Here is an 18591-nt window from a genome sequence, read left to right on the forward strand (position 1 = left end):
TGTGTGTGTGTTTATGTTGTTGACAAGATTGAATAAAAAAAAGAAAAGAAAAAGATATTTGATTTATTTTATTTAAACTGGCTTTTCTTTGTCCCTTGAGTTGATGTATTCTGTTAAAACTGATATGAAATGTCGTCTGTCTGAGTTTTGGAGCAGTTTTACTTTATGAGCGGATTCCCGTTTGGTTTGTCAGCAGGTGCAAGTTCCTCCACTGACCTGCAGGTGGTGCTAAAGCTCCAAGACATGCACTAACTTTACTATAGTTTAGTGCAGCTGGTTAAGGTGGGGATCATTTTAATTCGCTTATATGCTGCTGGACATAGTATGTTGTTGCTGAAGATGGAAATGCATTCAGCATGTTTGTTGGAGCAGCTGGAGGATGCACACAAAGTGTTCTGGCGAGAATCACGACTGAATGTTTGTTTACAAAGAAACTCCGCTGGGCACCTTAAACTCTGAAAATAATCCCTGTGATTGTTTCAGCAGCTGCTTCAAAATGCTGCTCGGCACCCGGTGTTTGTGTTGAGGTTAGAGGAGGTGACACCAGCACTACACTTAGAGTAGCTGTGTGTGTGTGAGGCTCGCAGTGCAAAGACTGACACACACACACACACACACTGATGTCTGCTAAATTATACAACACCAGCTCGTTAAAACGTGCTGTGCTGCTGTACTGACAGCATGTAATTTTGTGTGTGTGTGTGTGTGTGTGTGTTGTGTTGTGCTGAATAGCCTTGGCAGTCGTCCTGACCCTCTCTGAGCACCTGTGGGTGGTTACATCTGTACGCATGTGATTTGGTTTTTGTCAGATTTGTGTGTGACAGGCTTTCTGTCGATGTGTACTTGTGCTTACTGCAGAGTGAGGACCCGATCAAGTGAACCTCACTGAGGACATTTTATTCCCTTGCGAGGACATTGTTGTGGGTCCTCATAACTTCAAAGGGCTGTTGGTTTGATTTGACTTGATTTTAAGGGTTAGATTTGTCCTCCTCAGTCCAGCTTTACATCTTTGCTGTATTCCTGTCTGTCTTTCTGGCTGTGAGACGTTGGTCAGTCTTTAACCTGAGTTCAGGATTGTAACCGAGATGCTTTCGTTAGTAAATGAAACTAGCAGCTCTTGGTCATGTCTGCTGATGATTTCAGACTGCAGCATCTGGTTTGTTGACTGACTTGACTGCGCTGCACAGAAGCGTTGATTGACAGCTGCTCCTCTGCCCTAGATGTGGTGGTGGAGGGAACAGAGCTGGTGTTTCTTCACAGTCCGACTTTTGGTGAATTCAGAATGACATGTTTTGACATCCTGTCAAAGCGTCGTCCAAAGCCTACATTATTCATAGACCAAAGGATTCCTCCAGTCCCTCCTGCTGCTCCATCATTTACATTGCAGAGACTGAACAGTTTCTCCATCACAGCGAGGTGATGCACCCACTCTGAATGCGTTCATTCTGGCGTTTGAGAACGGCGCTCTCTCACGGTGTAACTTCGTTCAAGAGCGCGCCAGATTTCCACAGAGCCTCCCGGGCGAAAACCCACGCTAAACACACCGTAAACAGTCCTTAACATGTAGCGGAAAAACCACCCAACCTGGCAACAGCTGTCATACCTGTCGCACTAACAAATACGTCATCAAAATACGGCGCGTGGAGGAAGGCAGCGCGAGCTCGGACCGCTCAGACTCTACGGCGTTTGAAGATGAATGTGACACGTAGTTTCAGTGTTAAAACTGATAAAATAATTGCTGTCTGTGGTTCTCTGCGGCCTGTGGCAATAAGCTGACAAACCATAGCTCGCAGCAGCGTATGGAAGACAATGAAAGAACTATGAACCAGTTCATTTTAGGAACCCTGAACTCAATTCAGAACTTTGAATTATGACCTATGAACTGAACTGGTGGTTCATTTTAAGATTTGTGAACTGAACTTTGAACTAGTTCATGTAGAAAGTGAACTTTCCCAACACTGGAGTGACCACTCTGCTGAACATTGATGGCTCCACCGTGGAGATCGCCAAGAGCGCCAAGTTCCTCGGTGTTCACTTGGCAGATGACCTCACCTGGTCCAGCAGAGGAAGGAGATGGTGCAGGTCCCTGTGTGTGTGTGTGTGTGTTCTCCTCTGTGGCAGTAAACTGTTAATATCTGCCTAATATCTGGACTAGTAGTATTGTTGACATCTACCTGTCATTCCTCTATGTACCGACTATGGGCGGGGTGGTTCTCCCTACGGGCCGAAATCGAACTGATAGGATAGTGATTCTCAACATCACATCAAAAAAGAATACATGAATGTTACAGCAGTTCATTATAATTTTCAATACTATAAATTTCCTATAACTTGTGAAATGTTAAAATCATATTGAGATGGTAGCAAAAAGTGAAACTAAACAGTTGAGATTTTGTTTTGCTTATCTTTTTAGTAATGTCATTTCTCATGTTGCAAATTGCTTTCCTGCCTGTACAACATCCATTGCACGTCTGCCCGTCCTGGGTGAGGGATCCCTCCTCTGTTGCTCACCCTGAGGTTTCTCCCAGTGTTTCCTGTTAAAGGTTTTTCTGGGAGTTTTTCCTTAGTCGATGTGAGGGTCGAAGGGCAGAGGATGTTGCTGATGTTATGTTAAGCCCTTTGAGACAAACTGCTTGTAAAAATGGGCTGAAGAAATAAAGTTGACTTGACTAAGGCTGAAACCAGCTGCTGTTCCACTTGTAAAACTAAGCAACTCGCACACACACACCCACACACACACACACGCATGTACAGTATATGCTTTAGTGCATTTTTGTAATGCAATAAACAGCAATACAGCAGAACTTTTTAGCACTTTTATGACTATAATTTTGAAGTTGATTGAAAATGCCAGAGGCCCTGCGATTGACTGGCGACCAGTCCAGGGTGAACCCCGCCTCTCGCCCGTAGTCAGCTGGGATAGGCTCCAGCTCCCCTGCGACCCTGACGGATAAGCGGTATAGAAAATGGATGGATGGATGAAAATGCTAGAAAAGCCTGCGAGTGGACCTTTACTGGGGACTGATTCATCAAGCCACTTCTGAGGTCACCAATCAGAGGAGTCACCAATCAGGAGGTTGTTGTAGCTCACTGAGGGACTGTGATGTGTGATTCTGGGTTTTATAGGACTAAAACGGACTTGACGAGACTGGACTTGATGCTTCAGTGCTGTGAGCTCTACAGGTGTATGTGCTCTTCCATGAGATGCAGAGTGAGGCTGACGCTCTGAAGACACAGCCAGTAAATGGAGTTTGATTTGGAACGGTTTTGTGAAGGAAGCATCAGTAAGTTTGTTCTCACTTTTTATTGTGAGGTGCAATGAACTTTGTAGCCTCTAGGGGCCACTGTTGGAATGTTAGACTGCAGCTCATCCTGTCCAACCAGTAAGTGTCATGTATGTGTGTGTGTGTTTTGTGTTTTTATGTCAGTCAGTATTTGCAGAAAGATTTAAATGAACTCCTCAGAGATCGTTGAACCACGTAAAGTTTATTACTGCTCCACAGTCTATACTGTATATTTGTGTGTGTGTGTTGTCCAGTAAGGACCAGATCAGCCTGTACCTGCAGTCGGCTGGTCGTCTGCAGTCACGCTGCGGTGTGTTGAGATGCAGAGGGAGTCCTCAGAGATTTCTGTTTTCTCTAAGCGTCCCTCAGCATGAAGCCTCGGGGGACAGATGAGAAGAAGGAGGGAGATGCTTCATCAATAATTTAACATGCAATGCTGAAATCTGTCCCCCATGGAGTTTTGTGTGGGGAAAGTTGGTTCCTGCCTCCTGTCCACTGCTTAGAAATGTGTGTGTGTGTGTGTGTGGGGGGGGGGGGGGTCAGTGACAGACTGACAGAAAGACAGACAGATAAAGAAGCTAGAAGGGGAGCACGAGACGAGTTGAGGGAATTCTGCAACTTTGTTTTGCACTTTTTGACTGGATGCTTGCAGCATCGCAGTCGCAGTGAGAGGAAAGTTTGAGAGTGTTGGAAGAAGAGTAAGGTGGGAGAACACAGAGAGGTCAGGCAAAAAAAGTTCAAAATACACTGGCTCAGTGAGGTGCATTGCAACTACTCCGTAAGGTCAAAAGTATGTGGACACTCAAGCAATAAACACATGTGACTGTTTAAAAGTACTGCTTTCTTCTGGTGAAAGTGAAATAGTTGTACTCAGGATGAAAGAGAAGAGAGAGAAGTTCAAACCTCAGCTCACATTCGCACAGCGACGAGACGGCAAGCCGGTTTGACGGGTGGTGTGTGGTTTTTTCACAGTTTTTGTCCTTTTTCCAATTACTGAGCTATTCTACGAATGAAACCACAGATTTTGACTGTGGACCCACAGGCCACATACTGTAGAGGAAGTTAGAGAGTACAGAGAGACATTGATTTTTGTTTGTTTAAATAATAAAAATATATAATGTTGTCAGCCTGAAGCTTTAAATCAGCCCAGTGCATCCACAGCATGCAGTTTCAAATATACTGCATGCTCCTACATGTAACTGCAGTTTGTGTTATCCCATCTTATTCAAGCTGCCGCAGGCTACAATAATCCTGAAGAGGAGACGTGATGGAGGCAACACACACACACACACACACACACACACACACACACACACACACAGTCAGTCCTCCTGTAGGATTAGTATAAAAATAAATGAATCATTGAAACTTGCTTTAGGCATGGCCTGCTGCCTTGAAATGAATTTTTTACTCACGAGTAGATGTTTGTGTTGTCTCAATCAACAAGTACATTGATTTTTAACTCCTCTGCTGCTGCTTTGCTCAGGTATTTACAGGCTGTGAGTTTATAACACACACCCACACACACACAAATTGGCCGTACCCTCTTTGTACGCTTTACACTCACACTCATGAAGCTGATGAGCTGAAGCGTCTCGTTGAGTTCCTCTCAGGATGTGGTGTCGCGGTGATACCTTCTGATTCTCCTGTGGTCTCAGCAGTACAGACACAAACCTCAGTCCAACACCTCAAAGTAGTAGCGTGTGTGGTTGTGATGACGTGTTTTAGTATTCTGGCTCTGTCTCATCCAGTCTGTAGTATTGACTGGCCAGTGCTGTTCTGCTCGGCCATTAACAGACGCTCACTGACTGCTGAGCAACACAAGCCGACAGAGCACGAAGTTCAGCTTGTACATCACATCTGACTGGATCAAACCAAACATGAGGTGAAACACTGCTCTAAACTGTTTGTGATTCTTGGTCAGTGTTGCCTCTTGGTTTTGTATTATTAAGGGAGTCTGGAGTCTCTACGAAATTCATCTTATCCAAACATCCAGACACGCAGAGTCTACTCAGCACATCAATGCATGTGGGAAACATTCAAACAGACAAACAGACTGCAACTCTCCTTCATGATCCTAAATGACTCCCACAGCAACCATCAGATGGTGTAAATGAACCTTCCCTCTCGTTCTACTTCTTGTTTAAGTTACTTGTTCAATGTAAAGCATACATGTGTTTATTTCAATCACAAAGAACATGGAGTAAACACGGGAAACATGATTGCACTGATGATCAGAAAGTAAGTATATTCAAGCAGACTGAAGGAGAGTGAAGTACCTCAGAGTGTCTGTATAACAGGATGACAGGCTTGTACAGGTGAGCTACAGGTTGGAGTTGCACTTATGTAATGTGTAATGTGGGTGAATTTCAGTGACTATCAGTCACTTCTGTGTTTTGATTCCAGACCAACCATAAACACCCCAGATGATCAGGGGGAACGTAGCTAAAGGGTTTAAAATTGACGGCAGGAGAAAAGCTTGACTTGCAGGCTTTGCCACAGTAAACCACAGCAACATTTGCTGCCAATCCTGACTGACGGCTCCTTCAAACATGTGAGATATGAGCCGAGCGTCCAGCAGGTTTGACACTAACTGTAGCCGTACTGCAGGTTTGTCCTTCACTGTTACTCCACTTTCAAACTTTGTGCTCTATTTGAATTCAGCTGAGAGCTTGTGTTAGTTTTCATTACAGCTTTTTTAATTTGTGTGTGGAGTCCAGTGTGGTTTGTGTTTTTGCTGAGTGTTTTTTAACGAGCTCTGGTTATCAAGGTTGGCAGATTTTTCTTTATTAAAACTAACTGTTAAAGATGTTTTGCTCATTTTAGCTTAAACTGCAAATATGGTGGCTATTACTTATACACACAAACATATTTTGTGTCAAACAGTGTTGGTAGCTTATTACATTTTCATAATATCTGTAATTTATGAAACATTTTGTAAGCCTTTGTTTGCACACTTATCACTGGAACTAAAACGAAATACATGCAGTCCAGCAACACAGAAATGCATACACTGCAAAAGCCTCCGTCAGTCTATTGCTGAGTCCTAATATAGTTTTTTTTTCTTGAAAAGAAATACATCAATATTTGGAGAATGTTTGTTTGCTGGTTCAATGATTTTTTTTAAATGAAGTTGAGATGAAGGCTTTAATGTGACTTATTATAGCTGCTGCTGGATCTTCAAAGGGCTGTTTGAGGGTCAAGGTTAGAATCAGATTAAGGTTAAGTAGGGTCAGAGAGGGTCCTCACAAGTATAGCTGTACAAATATGTCTGTCTGTCTGTCTGTCTGCTGTCTTTTCTTTTACCTTGAAGTTTTTGGCTGGTGGATGATTTGCTGTCTGAGTGCTGCGGTGGTGCGGATGTAAGGTCAGGATGTTCTGTTTAGTGGAGTCATCATTCTCTCAATGTGATGCACACAAGCTTATGTGTGTGTTTAATTTTATGTGTGTCCTTCAGTGTGTGTGTGTGTGTGTGCATCAGAAGTTTCACCAGGTTTGTCTCTCTCGTGAGTTTCACCAGTCAGCTGGTGTTGCTCGCTCTGATCGTCCTCGGTGCCGCACACAACTCAGAGCTCTCGAATCACATTTATTCATTTTTTTTCCCGACCAACAGCTTCTTCACTAAGTACCCTCGCCAAAAAACAAAACACTTCAGTGCACATTTTATTGTAACAGTTATTGTCACATTTGAATTACAGCATCATTTGTTCATCACTCCTCCTCTTGAACTAAACACATCCATGTATATGCAAAATGACTTACCGTTGACATCAAGGATGTGAAACACTTGTAAATATGCAGGAATATTTACATCTGTATATCTATTCCTGCATGTGTCTGTTTAAATTCTTTAAGCTTCTATCGGCTTCCTCCTTGGGTTTTCTACATCCAGTCGGTGTGGAGTTTGCACAAAAGCCACAGTGTCAGAATCAGTGTTTTGAATTAACTTGGACCAACCATGTCCATCAAAACACAAATCCAATCAATCATTAAACAAACATGAACATAATAAATTCTTTGAGTACTAACATTTTTCTAATTTGCTTTGAGTGTGCCTAATAGCAGACATAAATTGAAAGTGAGAATACCTCACTCTTTCCAAGGAATATGAATGGATATGTACACAAATGTCTTGACCAAGACTGTTCTCACTAGAAAGCTGAAGATGTACCAATTTTATTTCTTAAAAAAAGCTAAAGGCCGACTGACCTCCCCTCGTTGTCACAAAAATAGGAAATGTAATACATTTAAACAAATATATTTAAATGTGTCTTGGTTTTGTGCAAACACAACATGTACTGTCAATGTATTCTGCTCCATTTTAGAAATGTGCTTAATGTCGTGCTGTACTTGTGAACAGTAAATTCAGATCATGAAAATCAGGACCTGTTGGTGCTTTTAGCAATTATTTAAAAATCACTCAAAATGCTGGAACTTGTGGTGCAAATACTTGAAGACGTTTTCACTGCTTCCAACTGGCCTGTGTGTGTGTGTGACATTTTACAACATGTGGAAATAACAAGTACCAGGTGTAGTATGGGCCTCTGGCTGTTTTGGTGAGCCCTCTCTGTAGCACCACGAGCCACTGCTCTACTAGTAATGCACCATGCAGGCTTGTTCAGAAACTAGTCAAGTCTCATTTTCTCAAGAGATTGTTGTTTCAGACAAATGAATGTCAGTGCAGTGCTCATACTGATGTTAAACTGAGCTCAGATCTTACGAGATCTTATTTGTTTCTACAGCAGAATTGCAGCAGACTCTCAAGGGAGCTACCATATCACTTATATTAAAAAAGGAAAATATCCTGAGTCTTGTTCATTTTATAGACAAATAGTCCTTCTGAATGTAGACTGAAAATTGCTTTGAAATTTGCTCTTGGTTGTGATCATGTGAAATTGGTTAAAGTCATATAAAAACTCCTAGGGTGCATTTATCACTGATGGATTAAAATCAAAGTACTTTTTAAAGCTTGGAGTAATACAGGGCTATTCTCTGTCACCTCTCCTAACTATTTAGACCCTGATTGAGCCATTAGAAGGACACACTCAACGCAGGATGAGAGGTATATCATGAAATACCTTTGTATGCCGATGACATGCTAGTGTTTTTATCTGACCTTGAGATATCAGTACCAGTTCTCATTAGGTTAGTTGAACTGCTTTCCTGATATAAGATGAACTCCAACAAATCAGCAGCTTGAAGCCATATCTAATAATATGCCACACTGAAAATGTCAGCTGCCTAGTGCAGTGTATAGAAGTCAGTCCGGCATCTTTAGAGGAGACACAAATGAACTTCTACATTCAATTTATGCTAAGAATTTTTAATCCTGTCCCCCCAGCAATTGGACAACAAAGATGTTAACAAACTGAAAGAGTTACTTTTGAATAATTTATTACAAAGGAGGCATTATGTCACTAAGACAGCCCTTACAAATCACCCCAAAATATCTGCTACTGAGAAAATACTTCTTCAGCAAGAAGAAAGGTGTCTGTTAGCTCACTGCAGCATGTCTCCAGCTAAGTCACAGAGGATTAAGGGCATGTGGGAGCAGAAACTGTAAGACATGGGAGGATATTTGGAGTGAGGCCTGGCCATATTCTAAGTTACAGATGTATTGGTCTGAAATATTATGTGAAATGGGAAGAAAGTATTGAACATTTAGAAATGGACCAAGTGTCTTTGATTTTGGCTGTCCTAAACAGTAATAGAACTGCTGAAGCCAGCAAAAAGTTCTTACTTTTACTGCGAGAAAATTAGGTTATTAAAGTGAACTAGTGATAAGGGCCTTTCTGTTAAAGGATGATATAAAATTGTATTTGAGGTGGTTCCTTTGGAATATCTTGCAACTATCTGACTTACCAAAGCAGATCAGTTCTACGAAGTCTGGTAGCCTTGTTTCAACTAACCTGGACCTGATTTCTGATTTCTTCCATTATTTTAAGGAGTTTCTTCATTATGAGCTCTTGTAACCTGCGATTTACCTGCCTTTCCAGTCAGTGAATCTTTCCTGTCGCCTCCGGTTTTAGTTTGTTGATCTCAATTGTCCTTGTTTTTATGTGTTTGGTGGTTAATGTTGTATTAACGTTGTTGTTGTGGAACTTTGGAAAAGCTGATAAAAGTATTGTTAAAAATGTAGCGACTTAACAAGTATTATTGTCCTCTGTGTTCTTATGATACAAATTTCTTTGTAAAACTACAGTGACAATAAAGTCTTACCTAAAGTCTTACCTTATCTATCTACACAGTGAAGAGAGAAAGTCACTTCATGTCCTCTGAGGATTTATGTTCACTTAGTATTCCAGGCACTGAAAGATGCTGAAGTTTCATAAAAGATTGAGCTTTAAACCTTTGGTACAATCAGCTTTTAAATCAACAGGAAATAGGGACGTAGCACACAGTGGTAAGCTGAGGTCTCCACTTTATTGAATATTCTGCTCAAGAGAACAGTGAACATATCCAACACATCAGCAGTGTGTTTAACATCTGACAAAATGCTGTGAGCAGTGGTTCACTGCTAAGAACAGTAAATTATTAACCTAATGTCACACTTCAGCTTCACACCTGAGAAAAATAAAAAGATTCCACTTGTATTAGAAAAAGATAACTTTTTATAGTACTGCACACTGAGGAACAAACATGAAGAAAATCTTATGCCCCAACTTAATTAATATAAATTCAACCAGACATAGCTGCGATGTATTGATAGAAACTTCATTACGACAGAAAATTACCATTAAAAAATAACTGATGTCAAGAGAACAAGAGAAGTTCAAACTGACTGTGAAGCTGTGAAGCAAAAGTGGGTTTGAGGAAAAAGTATTAAAACCAACACGCACTCAAACACAGAAAATGACAGTTAGAGTCACTTTATGACACCATTAATTATCCTATTATTCCCTCTGGATTTGAATGCATTTTTACTAATTAGTAGGTGGTACATGTTCAGGCTGAAATTGAGGTGTTACATTTTCTTTAACTTTAAATGTAAGCGCATATAACAGACCAAGGATCTAACAAATCCTTGTCATTGTTCTTATGCAAATGAACAAAAGCCTGCATAGTTGTTGTCGCGTGCAGCCCACAGGCCTGGGTAAACAGGCTCAGTGAATGTGGCGCTGTAGGTGTGGAGGTGACTCAGTCTGTTAGAGGAGACTTTGTAGAAGGACATAGTGCCACCAGGGCAGTCCAGGAACACCCCAACTCTATTGAAGCCTCCAGAGGGAATAGGTAATTTTATTTCCTTATCATTATGAAAGGTCTTAAGTGTGTTTTCATCTGATCTTTTGCCAAAAACCCATGATATATCATTATTTCCAAGTTCGGCCCCTTTACCTTTTCCTTTTCTATCAACTCCCTTGTACCCAAACAATACATACACAGAATCATTAGAAGTATTGCTCCACTCCACCTCCCAGTAATGGCGCCCAGTTAACCCCTCTTTGCACAACACTTGAGGAAGTTCATTAAACCTCTCTGGGACATCAGGATACGACTGCCAGTTTCCAAAGGATATCTTTTTGTTTTCTTGAGACAGAATGAGTTTGTTGTATGCAGTGTCTGGATCCAGGGTGAGATCAGTGGCATCTGATGGAGAGAGGAAACAAAATGTGCTATCAATCGTTGTGATGGTCAAACAGGTTTCTGGAGGAGAGGAAATTATACAGGATAGTTTTTACTCAAAGCATTTCAATTACTTACACCAAATCAAATCTTTACTGTCAGTGATGCTCTTCACAGGAGGAAGGTCGGGCTTTGAAAAGTCATCAGTGACCAGGATGCCATTTCTGTAATGGTAGATGGTTGCTCCTTTGTGTTTGTTGTTATCAATGGCTCCTATCAGGAAAAGAAATCGGCTGCTGCCCTTCAGTCCTTTGGCAAGATCCCTGACATCTTTGGCTTTTCCCCTCAGTTTGGTTATCACCTCATCTGAGTAGTACCACAGGTCTTCACTGGTACTCTCTGCTTCACGTGACTCCAAGAAGGCTGCCATCACATCAAGACCAGGGTCAGGAGTCTCCAGGGAAGTGAAAACAAAGCACAGGGCCTCCTCTACACCTGCGACAAGAACCTCTCTGTCCAGCTCTGACTGACTTTGGACAATCTTCATTCCATCCAAGGTATCTACACAGGACTTGATGATGTTGATTTCTCTCTCTTTCTGATCCAGCCACTTGTCTAGATTTTTATAGCTGAATGGTGACTTCTGTCTGTCTTCAAGGAGTTGGTTTACTGAGCTCTCATCTTCTTTACCTTCACGGATGAGGGGGAATTTCTCTGCCATGGTCTGCTTGAGGTTGGACTCATAGTACTCACACAACTGTTGGAATCTGGTTAACTCAGCTTGAATCTGTGGAAAATTCTGCACCACTTTGTCAACCAGAGAATCATTGCACCTCATTCTGATTTCTCTTAATTCCTGCAGAGCATCCTGTGCCTTACTCACCAGTCCAACGCTGATCCCACTCACCAGCCCAGCTGCTTTAGAGTGAAAAACGTTTATTGGCATCAGCCAGACCTCCAGTGGAACACTGTTCTCTCCATTCCCTCCCAGTAGCTTTGGAAGTTCTACGTAGGTCTTCACTGCATCTGTAAATGTTGCAGGGTTGCTTTCAAGAATGAAATCTCCATAGAATTTGCAGGAGAATTTGTTGGTCAGAGCTTTTTCTTCTTCTGTCAGCTTGATGTCAACTCTGCCATCAATACTAAATGAGGGCATCTTCTTTATCACAGCTTCCATGCTGCCCTGGATGTCCTGAACGCTGCTGGCATCTACCTTTTCACTGTCAAACACAAAGAAAGCATTTGCCCCATACAGGATGCCTGTGACTACATGAGTTGCTGAGCCCTTCTCAATAACATCTACCTGCTGGTCGTTCAGGTTTTCAAGGTCTAACACTGACAACTCCTTGAAGTTGGTGGTAGCTTTGTACTGACACGTCACTCTGCTCTGATTTTTGAATTGTTTCTTATCATTCAGATACTTGGCAGATCCTCCAACTTCAACCAGTCCCCCAAGGAAACTGGCCTTGAGAGAAGCATCAACTTGCAGCATAGAAGACCTGGATTCAATGGTGTCAGATGCGGTAATTTCAAATTCACTGAAAGGTTTAGGTATTTCAGTGATATTCATGTGTATAGTTGCATCATCCCACAACTTCAAACCTATAGAAAATGGACACCAGACACCAGAGGAATAATGTTATGAACATAAAGTCACAAATACTAATCATAATCTTATAAATTTTGCATGCAATTTCTGTATCCTGCCAGTGATTAATATCTTAATTGCATGATTTTTTGTTTGATATGAAGTTTTCAGGCTTACCTGGCAGAAGCTCATTTTTCCGAGCATCATAGAGCATTCCTAGGGTGAAAGGTTGACCCAGGGCAACAACCTTCATGTTATCAGAGGCCATTTCTCCAACCTGTAAGTGACCACACAGACTTCAGTGCTTCATTTACACTGTCGTCCCTAACACTGGGAATCAAGTTTCCTCAACAGGAAGGATGATAAAAACAAAAACCAGGAAGGCTGACAGTTCACTGTACTTACACATGCAGTATTTTCCTCTATAGAGATTAGTCTGACAGTGATGGCTTTACACAAACTGGAGTTCAGTGAAAGTCTAAACATAAATGCATTTTTGTCACCCTCAGTTTCTGTCCACCCACTTTGTCCTCACCTGGTGAAGGTGTGAGCTGATGAGCTGAGTTGTGTGCGAGTCTCCTTCTTCTTCTTGGCTTCCAACTGGAGCTGCCAGTGTGATGATCCCTGATGCTGTGAGAGTATTTATACCCTGTCAGACACTCTCTTCCACTGTCTCCTCCCTTAAAATGCTTCCAGTTATGAAAACTATCTGACTCCAACTTGTTAGTTTGCTCTAGATGCTTAGACTGGAATTTTAATTAGAGGTTTGAATACGTTCCAACATTCTGAAACCACAAAGTGGTTTTGCACGTTTGACAGGTTTGGTCATGGAATTGCTCTAAATGCTTGACATGCGTAGAAAATGAAGACACACAGACTGGAATTTTAATTCGAGATTTGAACACATTCCAGCTTTGTGCTTTTTTGTCTCACAGGTTCTCATGGATTGTGTTTGCCCCCCCCTCCATAAACACATGTATGTATGTGCACAAGCTTCATTTCCACTCACACAGTTATCCAAGTGGAAGTGGACACTGAAAATCAACTGTTCAACACTGAGTGAAGTTGTACAGTGTTTCCTCAGAGGAAAATGTTGCCTCTTAATAGTATTTTCTTTGTCTCAGCAAAACGTAAATCATCATCTTATTTGTATATTACTGAATTCTAATCTGTTTCTCCTGGTGTGGCATTGTCATCTTGGGTGTACAATGGAGGTTTATACAAACAAAAGCATAGATGTGCCATGGGTGCACGCATCATACCTAACCTCTAAGTGGAATTTGAAAGCAAGGCGCTGAGCTCCTTCAGAGGAACAACTCCTCGCCACTGGTTTAGATATGTGGACAACACCTTGGTCAAAATCACAACCCGAGAGGTAGATTTCACTGAACACACCAGGGAGGATCCTAAAGAAAATAGATTATCATTTCTGGACTGTATGGTGCTCACTGAGGACAATGGAAATTTGAATAGAGAAGTCCACAGGAAAGAGACTGAGAGACAAGGAATACAACACCAAACTTTAACCAGTGTTGAACAGAATAGACGGAAAACATTGTTGTTCCCAATGTGGCAGACATTGACAAGACTGCAGTCAGAAGGTCGAAGTGGCTAGGAGGCTAACCGTGAGTTCTGTGGTATCAAAACAATCACAAGGCGTCATCAGTCAAAAAAGGTTTCTTACTTCCACAACATTCATCCCGGAGGATTAAATGAAGAGCATCAACTCAACTGCTTCTCATAAGAAGTTATGGAAAACTGGACACTGTGTTTACACGTTTTTTTTGCCATTTATTCTGGTATTTGTTTACTCATCTTAACGCTGTTGTTGTGAATGAACAGAATAATTAAACCTGCCTAACTGTACACTCGATTTCAGCTATCTTCTCAGTTTAATTGACTCTATTCAGTATGTATGTTGAACAGTCATGTGACCTCATTACTGTTAGTTGGCCAAAATATTTTTTTTGCTTTTGGAGTGCAGGTTACACCATTATCTACTGGTTGGAGAAAAATTTCAATCAGGACACACTGACCTTATGAAAACTGACTCGATAGTCCACACTTTCCTGCACACTGAGTTCAACAGCTCCCTCCTTTCCAGGTAGAGGTGGGAGCAAAAGGTGCTGTGCCTGTGGACAAGTGAAAACCCAGTGAATCAGACTGGTGGGACTGGGCTGCTTCTATTTTCTACACTTTAATAAACATTCCTTTATGTTTTATCTCTTAATAATGTTGTCTTTCAGTTTTCTACATTCAAAGATGTCCGCACTTTAGGTTCTTAGGGTTTTTTTCTGATTAACTCACCTCACCTGAATTTCTGCTTGAGGCTTACAGTGATCCACGTTCCTTGTTAACTTCTCCTAATAAATAGTGAATGCTGTTGTCAGGCCTGATCAGACTGAGCAGCAGGGAGACGAGTGAGGAGTGGAGGTGGGGTGGGGTGGGGGAGACATGGAGGAGACGGTCGGCACTATGAAAAAGTACTCTGGTTCTCATCTGCCCACTTCTTCAACTCCGTCTCAGAGTCTCAACAGGAAAAACATGCACATCTCCTGCAGCTCTGATTAAACTGCTGCATTTGCCAGCAAACACATATTCCACTGCTTTTCCAAAAATCAACAGCAGCTGCATTCAGCCAATTAAAACGCTTGAACATCTGCCCCAGTCAGCAGTGGGGGGGTGATTAATAAAGCCAGGTGGGGCTACAGGCTCCGAGGGCTTCTGCAAACACACTAACAACATTGTTGTTTAGCTCGGTGGACTAAACTTTGACTCAGATTAAGGAAGACTTGGATTTACTTTTGTTTAGTATCAAAGGAACCCAGTGTTAGTTATGTGTCTGCATAAGTGGGTGTGTCTCCAACAGGCTCCAGTAATAACTACAGCAGCCCAATCAGTGAACTTTAAACGGCTCACCTCACCCCATGTGAAATCATCTCCCTGATAGTGTGGTATAATTTTCTGACATAGTGTGTGTAGTGCTAAAGAATGTAGCTTGCAAAGCACGCAGCATGAAGTAGTCATGCTCTTCAGTATACAAAGTACACCTGAACATTAGTACAGTATGTAAAGTGCACCTGGCAGAGAGCCAGTGAGTTATGTAAGCTCGCAGCTGTAAAGGTGCCAATGAATAAAAGAAGCCTTTCACCTTGCCTCAGGTGAGGAAATAATGGCATATTTTATCTATAGAAAACTATTGAAAGTATTAATTTTTTAAATTCATTGATTAAAAAATTAAAACCAAAACATTAATATCTGTACTTATATCGGTGATCATGGCATTTGTATTCCTTGATCCCCCCTGGACACAAGAATCACATTTAATGTGAACCAACCCTGCTTACATGGAACAGTGTGATTTCTGCTTTCCTTTCCTTTTGTACTGTTGCACTGGATTGGCCAACATTGCACCAGCTCAGTTTCTCTTCTCTGTCTGCCTGACTTCTGACATTGAAGCACCACTAAAGTATGCTGTTTGTGTGTGTGTTGATGAGGGAAATACAGTATGCTGTAAATGACGGCTGGTCTGAACTATGGTTTGAAAACTACAAGCTCCAGCTTTTCTCTCCACTTCCCCCCCATTCTCCTCTGAACCTTCGCTCCAGCTCCAGCTGTGATCAAGTGTCTTCACAAACTATTTAAGCCTTTTGACTGTGTGTTCCCCTGAGTTTCAATTGCAAGAACATCAGGCTATCATTAAAATTTGTTTCTAGTTGCAGTTTGTAGCGTAACATGATCTGCTCTCATCCTTTAGTCTGTTTGTTCTGATTGGTCCAATCACCCATTGTTTTAAATTTCATGTTGAGCTCAAGAAACTAATGCACAGTGTGGATGCAGAGAATGTTTAGCAATGAAGTTGTGCCTCTACATTACCCACTTCTGAAATGATCAGAGCACATTTCAGCACAACAATTCTAAGAAATTACGGGTGCACTTTTCATTACTTCACTAGCTTAATATGAAGAGTGACTGGAATCTATCAACATGCCAAAACTTGGAAAGAGATTTTTGTTTTCTCAGCAGTGATGCGTGTTTTCATAGCCTGTAAAACTGTCTGTGAAATGTGCAGCACGACTGAGTTGCTGTGATCACTGCTGTTATTCTCCAGTTTTCCTTACACATCCTTTGCTGTTCACATAGTGGAATTACATTGTTTACGGTGCAGTCAACACACTGACACAAACAAACCTGCATCCTCATGTGTCTCATCCTGCAACTGAACAATTCAGCAAATGCATGGCAACAGCTCTGTGAAAACACCTGAGCAAGCTTTACTGATGACGTTTAAAGGTATTATCACAGTGCTTTGCATCTCCTGATTGTTGGGGTTTTCTTATTTCTTTATTTTCTTTATTCTATGCTCTGTTCATGTGGATGTTCATGCTGCGGGCTGCAGGCTGACATGAACACAATGCTTTGCAGTGCAGATGCAGAAAACGACAACAGCACAACATGACTTATCAAAGGGTTGGCAGTGATGTGTGAATTCTACATCATACTGTTATGTTATATTATGCTATGTTATGTTTGTTTGCATGTAACAGCAAGCCTGTGAATGTTTGCATGGCATTTCTGCACAGGCATGTACATGGGAGGAGCTGCATAGCAATGGACACCTTCACCCACTCTTTTTTCAAAGGCTGATTATGTCAGTCCAGCTTTGGTGAAACACTCTGGAGCTTCTGTTTCCGAAAACGAATGGAAACTATCAGCCCTTACTTTGTTTGATCCATTCTATTCTATCTAACAAGTGTCTTTTATAACGTCCTAAATACTGCAGCTGTGTGGGCAAAGAAATAATTCAGGTTTTTGGACATATGGTTGATTAACCCATAGACTGTATAAAATATGGATGGAGCTTCTGAGTCTGAAAAGTGAAGCTATTGTGGAAGTGTTCAACCTGCATTAATTTCTAATCTTTTCCACAACGTTCAGCTGCTGTCACTCCACGAGCAGACTGAACGGGGCGTTTGTGTGTGCGTGTGCGCATGCAGGTATGCATGGGAATATTCACATGTGATGAGAGATGGAGATCATGGAGATCATCATGCTTCATGCTGCCTCTGGGCCCATCGGCTGTTTGGAATGACTTGAAAACCTCCTCCAGTCGTACAACAACAAAAAAATAATAATAATTATGATAAAATTACATTTAACAGACTGCATTGCATGTATTGCTCCTGCAAAGGACAATATGAGTGATTATTTCTCAGTGACATACTGATTGATACACTTGTTTGGCTTCAGTGCACTCAGTATTTTATAAATTATGTAAGTGCAAACTCAGCTCTTACGTAATTTACAAAAACGGTGAGAAGTCCAGATACCACAAGAATAGGAGCGGCTCGTCTGTCATTCTCCTTTGCACTTCGTAATGGCAGGAAGATCTGGTCTGACTTGACTGAGTCGCTCAGCCCCTTGCGCAGACACCTTCTGTGAGGGCTGCCAGCATGAACACTGAGTCCTCGCTGTTCATCCACAAAAAAATGTCTGACAAATGATTAAATAAAAAGGTGAAATGTGACAAGTATGAGCTCTCTGCCGTTGGTACGCTGCTAGACTCCCTTTTCTTGTCTAACTACATAATTATGCATGATGGAATTGGCTTAAGTCCCACAGTCGTGACAGTAGGGTTAAATGCTTCGAAGTGGGCGGGGAGGGGAGTATGTCTCTGCAATTACCCTCTGCAATTAATTTTCCTCTTCAACAGGGTATTACAGACATGAGGAGTTTTTAACTTCATTTCCTCTTTTTTCTTCTGCAGAAAAAATTAAAAAATTGATACAAGAAACATTAAGAAATGAATACCTGGCACAAAAGCAAGTAGTTGTTCACTTTGTTTATTCACTTCTTGTCTCCTTTCTTCTCAAGAAGTTTTCTCATGTCATTTTGTAAAGCATAATTTGTTTAATGCTGGCTTGACTATATTACCAATATCCACACTTACTTTACACAGCACCAACTGGTGGTTTAAGTTCACTGTACTTCTGCTTCCACTCCCTATTTCATGTTATGTGTGTTCTTTTAATCACATTACAGTTGTAATAATGAATTTATGTAATGACTACTACTTCAGTGGTTATTAAACTCCATGACCACAGACACATATTCTGTCTGTCAAACCTGTCAAACGTGCAAAACCACTTTGTGGTT

The 18591-nt window shown here is 41.4% G+C and overlaps 1 protein-coding gene across 2 annotated transcripts; it reads right to left on the bottom strand.

Moving 5' to 3' along the window:
- Positions 1-9704: 9704 nt before the first annotated feature.
- On the bottom strand, positions 9705-13627 carry LOC124053029 (stonustoxin subunit beta-like). Of its 2 annotated transcripts, XM_046377942.1 has the most exons (4): positions 12971-13627; positions 12613-12712; positions 10986-12449; positions 9706-10871 (listed from the first exon to the last, which is right to left on the bottom strand). In XM_046377942.1, the coding sequence occupies exons 2-4, from the start codon at positions 12701-12703 to the stop codon at positions 10321-10323; spliced, it is 2106 nt and encodes a 701-aa protein (XP_046233898.1). In that variant the 5' UTR covers positions 12704-12712; positions 12971-13627; the 3' UTR covers positions 9706-10320. The 2 variants fall into 2 exon arrangements, with proteins under 2 accessions (XP_046233899.1, XP_046233898.1); XM_046377943.1 differs by lacking the exon at positions 12971-13627 and having other exon boundaries at positions 9705-10871; positions 12613-12866.
- Positions 13628-18591: the final 4964 nt, after the last annotated feature.

This window comes from Scatophagus argus, chromosome 21, assembly GCF_020382885.2.
Source record: "Scatophagus argus isolate fScaArg1 chromosome 21, fScaArg1.pri, whole genome shotgun sequence".
NCBI classification, from domain to species: domain Eukaryota; kingdom Metazoa; phylum Chordata; class Actinopteri; family Scatophagidae; genus Scatophagus; species Scatophagus argus.